Source organism: Cucumis melo, chromosome 4 (assembly GCF_025177605.1).
Source record: "Cucumis melo cultivar AY chromosome 4, USDA_Cmelo_AY_1.0, whole genome shotgun sequence".
Lineage (NCBI taxonomy): Eukaryota > Viridiplantae > Streptophyta > Magnoliopsida > Cucurbitales > Cucurbitaceae > Cucumis > Cucumis melo.
This window is the reverse complement of record NC_066860.1, coordinates 18,486,863-18,505,769: the sequence shown is the minus strand read 5'-3', so window position 1 is coordinate 18,505,769 and position 18,907 is coordinate 18,486,863. Positions and strand designations below refer to the sequence as shown.

The 18,907-nt window shown below is 38.4% G+C and overlaps 1 protein-coding gene across 1 annotated transcript; it reads left to right on the top strand.

Annotated features, from left to right (window-relative positions):
* Positions 1-17,632: 17,632 nt before the first annotated feature.
* LOC107992041 (uncharacterized) lies at positions 17,633-18,217 on the top strand. Its single transcript, XM_017047632.2, has 2 exons — positions 17,633-17,833; positions 17,984-18,217. Exons 1-2 carry the CDS (start codon positions 17,633-17,635, stop codon positions 18,215-18,217), a joined length of 435 nt encoding a protein of 144 aa, XP_016903121.2.
* The last annotated feature ends 690 nt before the right edge of the window (positions 18,218-18,907 follow it).

Genomic DNA, 18,907 nt, shown 5'->3' with positions numbered 1-18,907 from the left:
CTGACTGGCGAAGCCTATGGCGAAATTGTAATATGAATGTTGTTGGGGTATGACTGTTGTAGATGGTTTAGTATGGACTGAGGGGTAACGGTTAGCTTCATCTAGGGCGTAGTGTACCTTACGGATATGTGCATCCTTCGGGAGCACTAGACTGATATCTGCATCCTTTGGGAGCACTAGACTGATACGTGCATCCTTCGGGAGCACTAGGCTGATATGTGCATCCCTCGGGATCACTAGACTGATACATGCATCCTTCGGAATCACGAGACTGATATGTGCGTTCTACGGAATAACTAGACTGTTATGTAGGGTACCCCTGAATAGGAAATTAACTGTTGTTCCCTAACGGGCCCAGTAGTGGGTCCCTCACTGGGTATATTTATACTCACCCTTTCTCTTCTTTAACTTTTCAGGTAAGGGCACAGCGAGGGGCAGAACGACGAGAGGCAGGAAGGATGCGTGAAGGCCATATGGACGCGTCTGGTTTTCTTTATGCTTCCGCTGATATATTTTGTTAGAATATTTGGTTTTGTGATTTTGAGTTTGATGACTTGAGTATTGTATTTGAAACTCTCGTGACTGTGATTTAAACTAGGGCCCGAAACTGCTTTTGTAGTAATTCTAACGTTTTTAATGAATCGTAACCGGTCCTTTATGAGTTTTTGTGTTTTGTGGTCGAGTCTTAGTACATGAGTAATGACCTCAGCTTAGTCCGAAAAGTTGGGTCGTTACAGTTGGTATCAGAGCCTAAGTTTTAGGTTTTGTAGACTGACTTATGATGCGAGTCTGTGTTTTGTGTCCTTATGGCTAAAACGATCCTTGCCACTCGTCAGGTATGCTCTCATGAAATTATATGTATAACTCTATATGCATTACCTTTCCTAAATTAAACTGCGAAGTTAATTATCACTTATGACTAAAGGGATCATTGGTGGTTGTTAGGAAAATGTCGCCAAGGAGGGGTGCACGTAGGGGTGGCCGAGGAGGTCGAGGAAGGAGAGTAGGACGTGCTCAACCTAAGGTGCAGCCTGTAGCCCAAGCACTGACCCGACTGCGCCGGTTACTCATGCGGACCTAGCTGCTATGGAGCAGAGGTTCAGAGATTTGATTATGCAGATGCGAGAGCAGCAGCAGCCTGCCTCGCCAGCTCCTGCTCCAGCTCCGGCTCAAGTACCAGTTGTGCCCCAGGTTGTGCCGGATCAGTTGTCAGCAGAGGCCAAGCACCTGAGGGATTTCAGGAAGTATAATCCCACGACATTCGATGGGTCTTTGGAAGACCCCATCAGGGCTCAGCTGTGGTTATCGTCTTTAGAGACCATATTCCGGTACATGAAGTGCCCTGAGGATCAGAAAGTTCAGTGTGCTGTTTTCATGTTGACAGATAGAGGTACTGCATGGTGGGAGACTACAGAGAGAATGCTAGGTGGCGATGTGAGTTAGATCACGTGGCAACAGTTCAAGGAGAGTTTCTATGCGAAATTCTTCTCTGCTAGTTTGAGAGATGCCAAGCGGCAGGAGTTCCTGAACTTAGAGCAAGGTGACATGACAGTGGAGCAGTATGATGCGAAGTTTGACATGTTATCCCGCTTCGCTCCCGAGATGATAGCGACCGAGGCGGCCAGAGCTGATAAGTTTGTTAGAGGCCTCCGACTGGACATTCAAGGTTTGGTTCGAGCTTTCCGACCCGCTACACATGCCGATGCACTGCGTCTGGCAGTGGATCTCAGTTTACAGAAGAGGGCTAACTCGTCGAAGGTCACAGGTAGAGGTTCGACCTCAGGACAGAAAGGAAGGCTGAGCAGCAGCCTATTCCAGTGCCGCAGCGGAACTTCAGACCAGGTGGTGAGTTTCGCCGCTTCCAGCAGAAACCTTTTAAGGCAGGGGAAGCTGCCAGTGGGAAGCCATTGTGTGCCACTTGTGGGAAGCACCATTTGGGCCGTTGTTTATTTGGAACCAGGACTTGCTTTAAGTGTAGCAAGAGGGGCATACAGCTGATAGATGCCCGATGAGACTTACGGGGAATGCGCAGAATCAGGGAGCAGGTGCTCCACATCAGGGTAAAGTCTTTGCTACCAACAAGACTGAGGCTGAGAGGGTGGGCACGGTGGTGACAGGTACGCTTCCAGTATTGGGGCATTACGCCTTAGTTTTGTTTGATTCGGGTTCGTCACATTCTTTTATCTCTTCCGCATTTGTGTTGCATGCCCGCTTAGAGGTAGAGCCCCTACACCATGTTCTATCAGTATCTACTCCTTCCGGGGAGTGTATGTTGTCAAAGGAAAAGGTGAAAGCATGCCAGATTGAGATAGCAGGCCATGTGATTGAAGTAACGCTGTTAGTCCTGGACATGCTCGACTTTGATGTAATCCTGGGTATGGATTGGTTGGCCGCTAACCATGCCAGCATAGATTGTTCCCGTAAGGAGGTAGCGTTTAACCCTCCCTCGATGGCCAGTTTTAAATTTAAGGGAGAAGGGTCCAGGTCTGTAACGTCCCGTATTTTCGAGGTAAATTTTATCTTTTTGCGGGGATACGAAATTTTTTTAATTTAATGTTTTGTAAATTGCTATAATAATAATATGATATTAATTATATTATTAATATTATTTTTTATTATTATTATAAATTATTATTGTTATTATTACTATTATTTAATATTATTATTATTATTATTTAATATTATTATTACATTATTATTAATTAATATTATTATTAATTATATTATTATTATTATGATTATTATTATTATTATTATTAAATATTATTATTATAATTATTATTTAATTTAATGTATATATATATATATAAAATAATTCTTTTTTTAAAAAAACCCTAACGCGCGGCACCCCCCCCCTTCTCTTTCAAATTCGTCTTCTTCTTCCTCGTGTCACGCCGCCGCCGCCCATTTTTCTTTTCTTTTCCTTCCATTCGCGCACGTCTCCACCTCCGCCCCTGTCTCCGACCTCCTCTCCGTCACCAGCTCGGTCGTACGTCATCGTCCGCACGAACGTTCCCTCCTTCAACTAACCGGCCGCACATCACCGACGGAAAGCCACCCAACAGCAGCCGTCTCCGACCGTCTTCTTCTGGGTTCCGCGTGCACGGCCAGCCATCGGCTGTCTCTGCCTCGATTGTACAGTGCCGGCCGTCGTATTTCTAACATCGACGTAAGTAACCGGGCAAGCCATTTCTGCCATCGCCGCCGTGTGTTTCGCCGCCGGGTGGGGTGGAAATTAAATCGGCTCCAAGCCGGCTGTGTGGAGCCGAGCTAGCCGAGCCGCCATCCTTGCCTAAGCCGAGCCGGCCAACCCAAGCTGCGAGCCGAGTCGAGTCACGATCCCAGCCGAGCCGCGAGCCGAGCAGCGATCCAAGCCGAGCCGAGCCGCGAGCTGGCCAACCCAAGCCGCGAGCCGAGCCGAGCCGAGCAGCGATCCAAGCCGAGCCGAGCCGCGAGCCGGCCAACCCAAGCCGCAAGCCGAGCCGATCACCTCCATGCCAAGCCGAGCTCCCTGTTCACCGAGCCACCTAAGCCATATTTTTCCTCACTCCACTTCGGGTCACGGTGAGTCTTCGGTAAGGATTGTTTTTGATGAATTCTCTAATGTTGCTATATCCGATTCGAGTTGAATATTGGAATAAGATTTGGTCCTACCTTTCATTCCTTGAAGGTATTAAGGAGTTGACGTATAAGTTCTCGGGTTCCGCGGCAGGCTTGTTTAGAGATAGCTTTCCTTTCCTTGGGTAAGTCAAGGGATGTCGCTTAGGACCATTTAAAATGACTTCTACTAGTGTCATCGATTAAAACCTTCGTGTTTTCGTTTAGGTGGATCCGTTGGGCGTGGACTCGATCGAGGGGCATAACCGAGTATCAGGTAAGGGTTTTCCTACTACTGGACCTCGAATCGAGGCTGGAAACGTAACAATCCACAGGGGATTACACGTTAGTAACTGTACCGAATAAATGTATGTGTGATTGACTTTTAAGTATAGTTGCTATACTCTTGTCTGATGTAAAGGTAACGCGACCGCTAGTTGTAGCTTGTGTGCTATCGGGTGTAAAGAGTTGCTTGCGGATAGACCCCGATGCTGGATGTTCGGTATAGGGTGGTTATGTTAATGGGCTACGTTGTAGATTGGGATTTTATGTCGATGGACCCTGAATTTTACGGTTAGGTACGTGGTAGTCATTGGTCTGGACATTGATCATGGAGTTGGTCGAGGAAGGACGGTGAGTCCGATTTTGATTGATTAGTTTATTGGGTCTAGGGGTTACCATAATGGTGTGCGAATTGGAAACGCGTATAGCAACTGAGGGTGTAGTTGTTTAAACCTATACTATCTGACTGACAAAGCCTATGGCGGAACTGTAATATGAATGCCGTTGGGGTATGACTGTTGTAGACGGTTTAGTATGGACTGAGGGGTAACGGTTAGCTTCATCTATGGGGTAGTGTGCCTTACGGATATGTGCATCCTTCGGGAGCACTAGACTGATATGTGCATCCTTCGGGAGCACTAGACTGATATGTGCATCCTTCGGAAGCACTAGACTGATGTGTGCATCCTTCGGGAGCACTAGACTGATATGTGCATCCTTCGGGAGCACTAGACTGATATGTGTGTTCTACGGAACCACTAGACTGTTATGTAGGGTACCCCCGAATAGGAAGCTAACTGTTGTTCTCTAACGGGCCCAGTAGTGGGTCCCTTACTGGGTATGTTTATACTCACCCTTTTCTCTTCTTTAACTTTTCCGGTAAGGGCACAGCGAGGGGCAGACCGACGAGAGGCAGGAAGGATGCGTGAAGGCCATATGGACGCGTCTGGTTTTCTTATTGCTTCCGCTGATGTTTTTTTTTTGTTAGAATATGTGGTTTTGTGATTTTGAGTTGATGATCTGAGTTTTCATTTGAAACTTTTGTGACTGTGATTTAAAATAGGGTCCGATACTTTTTTTTTGTAATATTTCTAACGTTTTAAGAAATCATAACCGGTCCGTTATGAATTTTATGTTGTGTGGTCGAGTTTTGGTATTGAGTAGTGACCTCAGCTTAGTCCGGAAAGTTGGGTCGTTACAAGGTCGTTGCCTCAGGTAATCTCAGCCATCAGGGCCAGTAAACTGCTCAGTCAGGGTACTTGGGGTATCTTAGCGAGCGTGGTGGATATTAGAGAGGTCGATGTATCCCTGTCATCTGAACCGGTGGTGAGGGACTATCCGGATGTCTTTCCTGAAGAACTTCCAGGGTTACCTCCTCACAGAGAGGTTGATTTTGCCATAGAGTTAGAGCCGGGCACGGTTCCTATATCCAGAGCCCCTTACAGAATGGCCCCCGCGGAGCTGAAAGAACTGAAGGTGCAGTTACAAGAATTGCTTGATAAGGGATTCATTCGACCGAGCGTGTCACCTTGGGGTGCGCCAGTTTTATTTGTTAAGAAGAAGGATGGATCGATGCGTCTATGCATTGACTACAGGGAGTTGAATAAGGTAACCGTTAAGAACAGATATCCCTTGCCCAGGATCGACGATCTATTTTACCAGTTACAGGGAGCTACAGTGTTCTCTAAGATTGATCTTTGGTCGGGATATCATCAGCTGAGGATTAAGGATGGTGATGTACCGAAGACAGCATTTCGTTCCAGATATGGACACTATGAGTTTATTGTGATGTCTTTTGGTTTTACGAATGCTCCGGCAGTGTTTATGGACTTGATGAATAAAGTGTTCAGGGAGTTCCTAGACACTTTTGTGATCGTGTTTATTGATGATATCTTGATATATTCCAAGACGGAGGCCGAGCATGAGGAGCATTTACGTATGGTTTTGCAAACACTTAGGGATAATAAGTTGTATGCAAAGTTCTCGAAATGCGAGTTTTGGCTTAAGCAGGTGTCCTTCCTAGGCCATGTGGTTTCTAAGGCTGGAGTCTTTGTGGATCCAGCTAAGATAGAGGCAGTCACCGGTTGGACCCGACCTTCCACAGTCAGTGAGGTTCGTAGCTTTCTGGGTTTAGCAGGTTATTATCGAAGGTTTGTGGAGAACTTTTCTCGTATAGCTACTCCTCTTACTCAGTTGACCAGGAAGGGAGCTCCTTTTGTTTGGAGCAAGGCATGTGAGGACAGTTTCCAGAACCTTAAACAGAAGCTAGTTACCGCACCAGTTCTTACTGTACCTGATGGTTCTGGCAGTTTTGTGATTTATAGTGATGCTTCCAAGAAAGGTTTGGGTTGTGTATTGATGCAGCAAGGTAAGGTAGTAGCTTATGCTTCGCGTCAGTTGAAGAGTCATGAGCAGAATTACCCTACACACGATTTAGAGTTGGCAGCAATGGTTTTTGCATTGAAAATATGGAGGCATTACTTGTATGGTGAGAAGATACAGATCTTCACGGATCATAAGACCTTGAAATACTTCTTTACTCAGAAGGAATTGAATATGAGACAACGAAGATGGCTTGAGTTAGTGAAGGATTACGACTGTGAGATACTGTATCATCCAGGTAAGGCAAATGTGGTAGCTGATGCTCTTAGTAGAAAGGTATCACATTCAGCAGCACTTATTACCCGACAGGCCCCATTGCATCGAGATCTTGAGCGGGCTGAGATTGCAGTGTCAGTGGGGCAGTTACTATGCAGTTAGCCTAGTTGACGGTACAGCCGACGTTGAGGCAAAGGATCATTGATGCTCAGCGTAACGATCCTTATTTGGTTGAGAAGTGTGGCCTAGCAGAGGCAGGGCAAGCAGTTGAGTTCTCGATATCCTCTGATGGTGGACTTTTGTTTGAGAGGCGCCTCTGTGTGCCATCAGATAGTGCGATTAAAACAGAATTACTATCTGAGGCTCACAGTTCCCCATTTTCCATGCACCCAGGTAATACGAAGATGTATCAGGACCTGAAGCGGGTTTATTGGTGGCGTAACATGAAGAGGGAGGTAGCAGAATTTGTTAGTAGATGCTTGGTGTGTCAGCAGGTTAAGGCACCAAGGCAGAAACCAGCAGGTTTATTACAACCCTTGAGCATACCGGAATGGAAGTGGGAAAGCGTGTCCATGGATTTCATTACAGGACTGCCAAGAACTCTGAGGGGTTTTACAGTGATTTGGGTTGTGATGGACAGACTTACAAAATCAGCGCACTTCGTTCCGGGTAAATCCACCTATACTGCTAGTAAGTGGGCACAGCTGTACATGTCTGAGATAGTGAGATTACATGGAGTGCCAGTGTCGATTGTTTCTGATAGAGATGCCCGTTTCACTTCCAAATTCTGGAAGGGTTTGCAGACTGCTATGGGCACGAGGTTAGACTTTAGTACAACTTTCCATCCACAGACTGACGGTCAGACTGAGCGTCTGAACCAAGTTTTAGAGGATATGTTGCGAGCGTGTGCATTGGAATTTCCAGGTAGTTGGGACTCCCACTTACATTTGATGGAATTTGCTTATAATAACAGTTATCAGGCTACTATTGGCATGGCACCATTTGAGGCCTTGTACGGCAAATGTTGTAGATCCCCGGTTTTCTGAGGTGAGGTGGGTGAGTAGAGATTGATGGGCCCTGAGTTGGTTCAGTCTACTAACGAAGCGATACAGAAGATTAGATCACGTATGCATACCGCACAGAGTAGGCAGAAGAGTTATGCGGATGTGAGACGGAAGGATCTTGAGTTTAATGTAGGGGACAAAGTGTTCTTGAAGGTAGCACCTATGAAAGGTGTCTTACGGTTTGAAAGGAGAGGAAAACTGAGTCCCCGTTTTGTTGGGTCGTTTGAGATTTTGGAGCGGATTGGCCCTATAGTTTATCGCTTGGCGTTGCCACCATCACTCTCGACAGTTCATGATGTGTTCAATGTTTCTATGTTGAGGAAGTACGTGCCAGATCCATCCCATGTAGTGGATTACGAGCCACTAGAGATTGATGAAAACTTGAGCTATACTGAACAACCCGTTGAGGTGCTGGCTAGAGATGTGAAAATGTTGAGGAATAGAGAGATTCCTTTGGTTAAAGTCTTATGGCGGAATCACCGGATGGATAAGCTACATGGGAGCGAGAAGATGACATGAGGTCCCGTTATCCCGAACTGTTCGAGGAATAAAACTTTCGAGGACGAAAGTTCCCTAAGGAGGGAAGAATGTAACGCCCCGAATTTTCGAGGTAAATTTTATCACTTTGTGGGGATACGAAATTCTTTAAATTTAATGTTTTGTAGATTGCTATAATAATAATATGATATTAATTATATTATTATTATTATTAATTATTCTTATTATAAATTATTTTGTTATTGTTATTATTATTTAATATTATTATTATTATTATTATTTAATATTATTATTATTATTTAATAATATTATTATTATTATTTAATATTATTATTATTATTATTATTATTTAATATTATTATTATTATTATTTAATATTATTTTTATTATTATTATTTAATAATATTATTATAGTATTAATATTTAATATTATTATTAATTATTATTATTATTATTATTATTATTATTTAATATTAATATTATGTTATTATTAATTATTATTAGGTTATTTATTTTGTTTAAAACCCTATCTGCGCGCGACGACACACACACCCCCCCCCGGCCGCTTCGACTTCACCTTCTTCTTCCTTCACCCAGCGAGCACCGCCGCCGCCTCCCACCATCCTCTTCCGTCACGCACGCCTCCGCCTTCGTCCGCGTCTCCTCGTCTTCTTCCGTCGAGCCGCGTCCCACGTCGAAGCTTCACCTGCAATCGACGCCGTCGGCCGATTGTTGTCGTTGAGCCCCCCCACGACAACTGAGCTTCTTACCGCTCCTCCGTTCGACGCCGGATCTGTCTCTAACGCCAATCGCCGCCTTCGGCGCTTTCCTCCCCTCATCCCGTGTGCCTGACGCAGACAGAACACCAAGGGGCTGCCTTCTACCGTCGTCGTTGTCGGAAGGAAAAAGGAGTTGAACCCGAGCCGCGAAGTGAAACCGACCGGAGCCACGAATCCGAATCGAGCGAGCCGCGAGCCGAGCCGCAAGCCGAGTTGAGCCGAGCCGCGAGCCGAGCCGCAATCCGAGTTGAGTCGAGCCGTAAGCCGAGTTAAGCCGAGCCGCGAGCTGAGGCCGAGCCAAGCCGAGCCGAAGGTGAGCCAAGCCGATCCGAGCCACCTAAGCCATATTTTTCTCCCTCCACTTCGGGTCACGGTGAGTCTTCGGTAAGGATCATTTTGGTAATTTACCCAATGTTACTATAATCGTTTCGAGTTTGAATATTGGAGTAAGACTGGGTCCCATCTTTCGTTCCTTGAAGGTAATAGGGGTTTGACGCTCAAGTTCACGGTCCCACGGCAAGTTAATTTGGAGATAGCTTTCCTTTCCTCGGGTAAGTCAACGGATGTTGCTTAGGACCATTTAAAATGACTTCTACTAGTATCCTCGTTTAAGACCCTTGTGTTTTTGTTTAGGTGGATCCGTTGCGCGTGGACTCGATCGGGGGGCATAACCAAGTATCAGGTAAGGGTTTTCCTACTACTGGACCTCGGATCGAGGCTGGAAACGTAGTAATCCACAGGGGATTACACGTTAGTAACTGTACTGAATCAATGTATGCGTGTTTGACTTTTAAGTATCGTTGCTATGCTCTTGTCTGATGTAAAGGTAACGCGACCGCTAGTTGTAGCTTGTGTGCCATCGGGTGTAAGGAGTTGTTTACGGATAGACACCGATGCCGGATGTTCGGTATATTGTAGTTATGTTAATGGGCTACGTTGTGGATTGGAATGGTATGTCGATGGACCTTAAAGTTTTACGGTTTAGGTACGTGGTAGTCTTTTGTCTGGACATTGATCATGGAGTTTGGTCGTGGAAGGACGGTGAGTCCGATTTTGATTGACTAGTTGACTGGGTCTAGGGATATCATAATGGTGTGTGAAGCGGAAACGCATATAGCAACTGAGGATGTAGTTGTTTAAACTTATACTATCTGACTGGCGAAGCCTATGGCGAAATTGTAATATGAATGTTGTTGGGGTATGACTGTTGTAGATGGTTTAGTATGGACTGAGGGGTAACGGTTAGCTTCATCTAGGGCGTAGTGTACCTTACGGATATGTGCATCCTTCGGGAGCACTAGACTGATATCTGCATCCTTTGGGAGCACTAGACTGATACGTGCATCCTTCGGGAGCACTAGACTGATATGTGCATCCCTCGGGATCACTAGACTGATACGTGCATCCTTCGGAATCACGAGACTGATATGTGCGTTCTACGGAATAACTAGACTATTATGTAGGGTACCACTGAATAGGAAATTAACTGTTGTTCCCTAACGGGCCCAGTAGTGGGTCCCTCACTGGGTATATTTATACTCACCCTTTCTCTTCTTTAACTTTTCAGGTAAGGGCACAGCGAGGGGCAGAACGACGAGAGGCAGGAAGGATGCGTGAAGGCCATATGGACGCGTCTGGTTTTCTTTATGCTTCCGCTGATATATTTTGTTAGAATATTTGGTTTTGTGATTTTGAGTTTGATGACTTGAGTATTGTATTTGAAACTCTCGTGACTGTGATTTAAACTAGGGCCCGAAACTGCTTTTGTAGTAATTCTAACGTTTTTAATGAATCGTAACCGGTCCTTTATGAGTTTTTGTGTTTTGTGGTCGAGTCTTAGTACATGAGTAGTGACCTCAGCTTAGTCCGGAAAGTTGGGTCGTTACAACTCACTTGTCACCTACATGAACACGTTGAATTATTGCATTTGTATCGAATATAAAGAGTAATATCCATAATGTTATCAGGATAAGGTACCTAGTCTTATCCCTATATTATAAATCATTTAAATTCTATCTTGAACATTAATCTTCGTATGTCTTTACACACAGTTAAAGATTCATTAAACAACTTAGGATGTTAATTTATTGGATTTAGGTTATTAAGACAAAACTAATAAGTAATGATGCTTTATTGAAATTACAATAACAACACTTTATTAATGGTCAATAGATTAAATTTACTATTCATGAGTTTTATAACATAAAACCCAACAGTTTCGTGGAGTTGAACTTATGATTAGTCGAAAATTTCTCGTTCAACAGATACAAAAACTCAAAATGTTCAACTCCAAGAAACTGTAGTACTTGATCCTCTGATTCTTTCTTGACTGAATAGGTATGCTTGATGTACGAAATTGAAGTGTTTGATATTCTTGAAGTTAAAGTCTTGAAGGAATATTTGTATCTCCAAAGATCTTGAGCTTCAAGGAGCGATTCAGTTTTTTGGAAAATTTTTAAACCCCCTAAGTTCAGTTATATGGATTTTAGTCTTATTCAATATTTGGGCTAAATTAAGCTTATTTCTAAGTTCAATTGAACTTGTTCAAATAAATAATAGGGGAATCCGTAGAAATGGCAAATATAAGAATGGAAATTAGAAAAATAGCAAACTGTTATTTTTTTTTTTTATTTATGGCAAAACTAACTACCTGAAATAGTTCCCCACTTTTTTGGTCCAAAATTACCCCTCAACAGATGAGAATTGTCCAGATTCAAATACAGTATATTTATTAAGATCAGAAAATCAAATAAAATATCACATATACGATTACAATGTATTTGTGAACACACCCACTTATTATAATTATTAACTAAATCAAAAAATTATTATATTCTTTCAAAGATCCCTAAACATATTCAATTGGTTTCAATATCCCCTAATTATTCCGATTTTTACCTTCAATAATTATATATTCAAACTTTAGTTATTAACACAATGAATACGTCCTAAAATTTTAATGCAATGAATACTTCCTAAAATAATGATAAATATGATGCAATAATTAACTATTAACAAAAACATTAAAAAAGTAACGAAAAATCATTTAAAACATTCAAATCTCAAATCTCAAGTAAAATTCAAATTCAAATTTCAATCATTCCCTAAAATTATGGCAAATATAATGAAAATACTTAAGTTTAGAATCAAATCCCAACCATCCTTAAAATCATGCCAAATAAAATGTGATCTATCTTTAATTTTGCCAACCAACCGGAATTAAGGGAAACAAAAATATAAGATTCACCGGAAGACAATCAACCGAAATTAAGGGAAACGAAAATTTGTACTAAAAGAAGAAGGTGGAAAGCGACGGTGCGGGTGGAAAACAAATACGGGTGGAAAGCCATTTGAAAATTTGAAGAATGTTAGAACTGGAGAAAATTTGAAGAAAATTTTGAGAACTCGTTAGTTTTTTACCGATACATGCATAAAACAGAGGAAAAATCCAAAGGTTGAAGAAGGAACAGAAGCGTGAAAGGAAACAACTCATCGATACTTTGGGTGGTGCAAACTGATTAAAAAAGGAAGGGTGTGCGACGGTGGAAAAGAGACGAAAGAGAAACCGATGGTGAAAAAGCGATGGAAGAGAAAGCTACGGTGGAAAAGCGACGGTGGAAATGCGCCAAAAATCCTTTAAAAAACGGAATAACAAATGCGCCGGAAAGCCTTTACAGAAGATGGTCTATTTTTTGGGAGGGAAAAATAGGAAATTGAACGGAGTGCATAGTATGTATTAATTACATGGTATTTGTGGTTTTTCTTACTATTGTATTTAGGAGTCTATATTGTAAAGTATGTAGAGGTATTTAAGGCATAGTTATCCCATTTATTATGTGGAAATTAACTGTTTTGCTATTTTGACAATTTAAAAATAAATTTGTCATTTATCCAAAGTAAATTTTAGATTTTGCTATTCTTCTTGTCGCCCCTAAATAATATTTAATTGGACTAAAATAATTAACTTATCTGACGATCATGATGAAAATAAATGGCAGCATCAGAATTTACCAATTTATGTCTTCAATTTCAATCTGGAACACATGTCAAATTTTAATTAGTTCCAAATTTAATTATTTATATTTTTATTATTAATATGATAAATAACGTGCAAATTTATGATTAGTCCAAAACTTCTCGTTCAACATATACAAAATCTCAAAAATGTATTTAAACCCTTCTAAGAAATATTTAAATTTTCAATTTAATGTAGAGATGCACAAAATTAAACTTTTAAAAAGGTTGAGTGAAATTTAAATTGTATGCTAATAAGTGTGTGGTGTGTTCACAATTTCTTAGACATAAATGAGAGAAGAATGTCTAATACGGCAATCTTAAACATTTTGTAATTTCTTTTTCTACTACTTAAATATCAATTGTATTTTTCTTAGTAAATAGGTAGTTGTTAAGTAATCGGCCCTTGCCATAACTTGGATTTACAAAAAATTAATCTGTACCTCTAAGTTACTAGATAGAGAAAAACAAACATAAATCGAAGAATTTAAGAATTTGTAAGACGCATTTGCAAAAATAGTATAAAATTTTATGATAATAATATCTATTTTACCACATTTTATAAATTGCAAAAGTAAAAAATTTTAAAATGGATAGTCATCTTATAGCTATTTGATGACCCTTTGATAATTGATATATATATCTAATTTCTTATCATATTTACCATATTTGGACTGTTTTCCTTTTTTTTTATCATTTAATCCAATTTCCCAATTTATAATTAAAAACATTTAGAGAAAGGACATAGTTTCACTAGGAAATTTCACTTATTTTCTTGATTATGATTTCGTATATTTTTAAGACAATTATAATCTTATCATAATTATCAATACAAAATATTTTCTTATTTACATTATATTGAATTTATTATGTAATTTTTCCTTCATTGTGCTAATAATTAATACACAATTTTAATTATATTCAAAATTATATTACCATTTATCGTAGATTTGCAAATATTATCAAATAAATCACTTTAATAACCATATAATTTCATCATCAATATTATTTTCATCACCACGTAAAACATCATCAATTTTAATCCGCGCATCGACGATGAATTTTTCATCAATTCCGGTAGTTTCTTCAATCAATTCCGGAGCCTTCAAGCAATCCCGATTCCGGCTGAAACGTCCTTCACCATTTTCGTTCTTCACCGTTTTTGATTTCGTCTATCAATTTCTCAGTTTATTTTGTCCTTTCGTTCTCCTCAATCTTCTTGTTAGTTGTCTTCCTCATTTCCAGTTAGTTGTCTTCCTCATATAAAAAATTAATTCCTCGTATTTTGTTTTTATCTTCCTCAATTTATTTCATCCTTCACCATTTACAGCATATTCTGGTCATGTTCGTCATATTTTGTTTAATTTTTTATTGTTCAGCTCATCTTCTTGTCATGTTCGACATAGATTTTTTATTAAATGTCCCATCATTCATATATACTATGGTATACAACTGAATAATACATTTATATTATGTGATTTGTTACATATATACTATTGCATATATTCAATAATACATACACAAATTTTTTTCATGTTCTTAATATTTTGTTTAATTACGGCATGTTCAGGTCATCTTATTCATATTTTTGTTTAGTAAAGTTTCCCAATATATACATTTATATACTACTGTTTAATCTACTTCTATTATGTTATTTATTAGATATATACATCTTATTCGTATTTATGTTATGTGATTTGTTACATATATACTACTGCATATATTCAATAATTTATAAATTGTAGTTGAATTTCAAATGTATACATCTTATTCATATTTTTCCTTAACGTTTCGTATCATTTTCTTTATTTTTTTTCGATCTGATTAGTATTTTCTTTGATTTCTTACATATATACTACTGCATAATATGATTATGTTATGTGATTTATTACAAATATATTATTCTATATATTCAATAATACATAAATTGAAGTTGTCAGCCTCCCACCAAAGAAGATTAGAATCCCTTCTAAAATAAAGTTCAAGAGACGTGTTACATGTGGTCATTGTGGACGTGCTGGCCATGACCAAAAGAAATGCAAGTTTTCCTTATTGAACTAGTTTTTCCTTCTTATTATTAGACTTTTAATATGTTGTTTCAGACTTTTATTCGAAATATTCATATTTCAATTTTTAGTTCGATTATTTTATTTCCATATTTTTCCATAAATTTCCATCAACGGTACTAATCAAAGTTCCTCAATTGATTATATTTAATATACTATCCTTCATATATAATCACTCTTGTTTAAAACATAACTTATTATTTATTACATATAATATGAATATTTAAAATAAAATACATAAACCAATTTAACAAATTGAAAACACAACCTTTCATTCATAAAATATATAATGTATTATTTCAAATGTACTATTCATAAACCAATTTAACATATCCTCCCCATTCGATGACTTTTTCATACAATTTCCTGGATCTTCAATTATTTCATCAAAGTCCCTACATCGCAAATATATTCAGTTTTCTTCAACATTACATATACCAAAGAACATTAAATATATACTATAATTACGTGGTATATATGAAAAACAATGCAAAACGAAAGAAAGAATGGACGGAGAGAGAGATTGGAAAGTGAGAGAGATTGGTAGGGAAGAATCTTTTAGCAAAACCACCAAAAGAAAAATACTTTAAAGAGTACTTTTCATTATAATATTACTATACTAAAATTAATCACTTACCATATTTACGTACTTCATGTTTGTAATGCCCTGCACATTTCTTTATTTATTTCATATTTTTAAAAAAAATGAATAATAAAATAAATTCAGTCATATATTTGTGAAATTTTATAACCTTTTCTGAAATTTCTTAATGTAAAATTATAGACCTTAGACTATTCTAGTCCATTATTATTATTATTGAGAATGCAGTAGGGTGACGTTGGAGTAAAGAAAGCCCATTGGGCTTGACAACAGATAGGTCGCATAATTTATGGATTCCATCCCTAAAATCTCTATTTTCTAAAACAGTTATAAATTTCTTCTTTGATTCTATTTCTATATATATTGTTTAAACTTACACCATACCCAAGTTATTTGAAAAAAGAAAAAGAAAAAAAAGAAGACCTTTTATCAAAAACAATCTTGCTTTCTTAATTCTTTCTGTTTCAAAAATTGTATGTGATTTTTGTTGCGTAAATATTGTATAAAAAATTTAAGATAATAACACGAGTTACAAACTTTCATGCCTATACAAACAAACTCATTTATGAAATTCAATGGCTCCAAACTGTCCTAGATTGATATAAAAAGTCTAATAACAAAAATTGATACAGGACAGAGTATAAAATTCAATGATAAAAAATTGTCTTCTAAGATACTTCTTGAATTAATGTGATTATTTTGTCTTCAAATTTTTGAAATAAACATTCTAATCGAAAGATTTAATGAAATCAATACAAGCAAGATGAGTACTTGAAGATGAACATCTTAATTAACAAGATTTAACAAAATTAGTCAAAGAAAAATTTGTACTTCATGTAACTATATTTCTTCACCCAAATACAAATTATAATAACACAGTCTACAACAATTTGCACTTCAAACACAAAATTATAATAACTCATATTATAATACTTTGTACCCAAACGCATATTATTATAATCTTCCGACTATTATAATTTATTTCTTACCTCAAACGGCCCTTAAATGTAACATGTTTTCCCTATGCAATTTTGAACACTCAATTGCATAATAATTTTATCAACATTTAAAGGGTTGGTCAAACATTGAGTTAGTAATTTTTACTGAATTTAACCCAATTTACCATGGGTTGCCAAACACTTAAAGAAAATCACTCCATATGTTTCTACAGTGAAAAATGGAAAAAGAGGCGTACGCTAAAGGAGAAAAAAAAAACAGAGAGAGAAAAGTGTTGATGCATGAAAAAATTTTGAAGAAGAAGAAAAAGATACTTTAAAATGAAAGCAAAGAAGTTGGGAAGAGTCTATTAACAAAATTAAAAGGAAGAGAAAGAGAAGGGAGAAGAGATACCTGATCTGATGAAAAAATGGGTGATTCAAGTTATCAAAAAAAAATTATGAGAAAATTCAAATTTCAATCTTATTTTGATTTTATTTGTTGAAAATTTCTTTTTATTGTCTTTGTCTTTAGGTCTAAAGTGTTAGTGGGGTACTTGTGTCATCACCACTAACACACTAGTACCTAGTTTATAGGAGAGTTTGTTTTAGGTTTTCCACTTTTTGATTTGTTCATCTTTCATTAGTTGAACGTGCTTGAATTGCCTATATATAGGCCATTTGATTGATTAATAAAATTAAGTCAAGTATTTAATATTTTCTTCTGAATTAATTAATATTGGTATCCGAGTTAGGTTGGTGAATGATATTGGGTTAAACAAACAAAAATGGGTGAGTGATCTGAGAGTTGAGTTGGTGAATAAAAAAAGGAGTGAGAGAGTGAATGCTTGTTTGATTTGTCTTGCAGCAGTAGTGTATTATCATGACAACTGATAACTTTGTCCAACCTGCGATTCCTCGCTTTGATGGTCATTATGACCATTGGAGCATGCTAATGGAAAATTTCTTAAGGTCTAAGGAATATTGGCAGGTTGTTGAATCTGGAGTAGCAGAGCCTGCACCTGGAGCAATATTGTTTGATACACAAAAGTCAGAATTGGAAGCATTGAAACTGAAGGACCTTAAAGCAAAAAACTATCTTTTCCAAGCAATTTATTGAGCAACTTTGGAAACAATTCTTTGCAAAGAAACCTCCAAACAGATTTGGGACTCTTTGAAAAAGAAGCATCAAGGGAACATGAAGGCAAAGCGGGTGCAGCTTCAAGGTCTTCGAACCGAATTCGAGACTCTACGAATGAAGACGAGCGAGTCGGTGATTGATTTCTTTGCAAAAACAATGACAATCGCCAACAAAATGCAGATCCATGGAGAAAAAATGGAAGACGTCGCCATTATGGAAAATATTCTTCGATCAATGACATCGAAGTTTAATTTCGTTGTATGTTTCATAGAAGAGTCTAAGATATTGATAATCTTTCAATTGATGAGTTGCAGAGCTCTTTGCTGGTTCATGAGCAAAAAGTTACCAAGCAAGAAAAAGAGGAGCAAGTATTGAAGGCTTCAACTGAAAATTAGTCAACATTTAAAGGAGATAGAGGATGAGGAAGATGACGATTTAAAGGCAGAGGAAGCAACAATCGTGGCAGCAAACAAAGACACCATCAATACTAAGAGAATCAATTTCAAGGAAGAGGAAAAGGAAGAGGAAAGGAAAGAGGAGACCATCACACAACAACTTACAAGCCAACAAAAAAATCACATATTGAATGCCACCGATGCCATAAATATGGCCATTATCAATCAGAATGTCGAACAAATTTGAATTGGCAAAATGGAGAAAGAACTCACTTTGCAGAGAGAAAAGATGAAATATCTCTTTTAATGGTGTGCCATGTAAATGAAGCAACTCAACAAAACATGTGGTATTTAGATATAGGATGCAGCAATCACATGTGTGGAGACAAGAAGGCTTTTTCCGAACTTGATGAGTCATTTCGCAATATTGTTAAATTTGGTGATAACTCCATCGTGTTGGTCTTGGGAAAAGGACGGGTGACTATCCAAACCAAAGGGAACTCTACCCACACCATTTCTAGTGTTCTTTTTGTTCCATATTTAAAGACCAAACTTTAGAGTGTGAGCAAGTTGCTAGAAAAAGGGTATGAATTATCTGTTAAAGATGGAATCTGTAGAATTCAAGATATAGAGATGGGTTTAGTTGCTCAAGTGAATATGATAGCAAACCGAATGTTCAGACTTTATCTATAAAACACAACTCATTCTTACTTCTCAATGAAATTGAAGGATGTCTCTTGGCTATGGCACTTTCGCTATGGTCACTTGAACTTTGGTGGATTGAAAACTCTACAGCAGAAAAATACTGGGCTTCCTCAAATTGAAGTTTATGCTGAAGTTTGTGAAGAGTGCGTTGTCAGCAAGCAACATCAAGATCCTTTTCCAACAGGAAAGTCATGGAGAGCAAAGAGACCATTGGAGTTGGTACATTCAGATT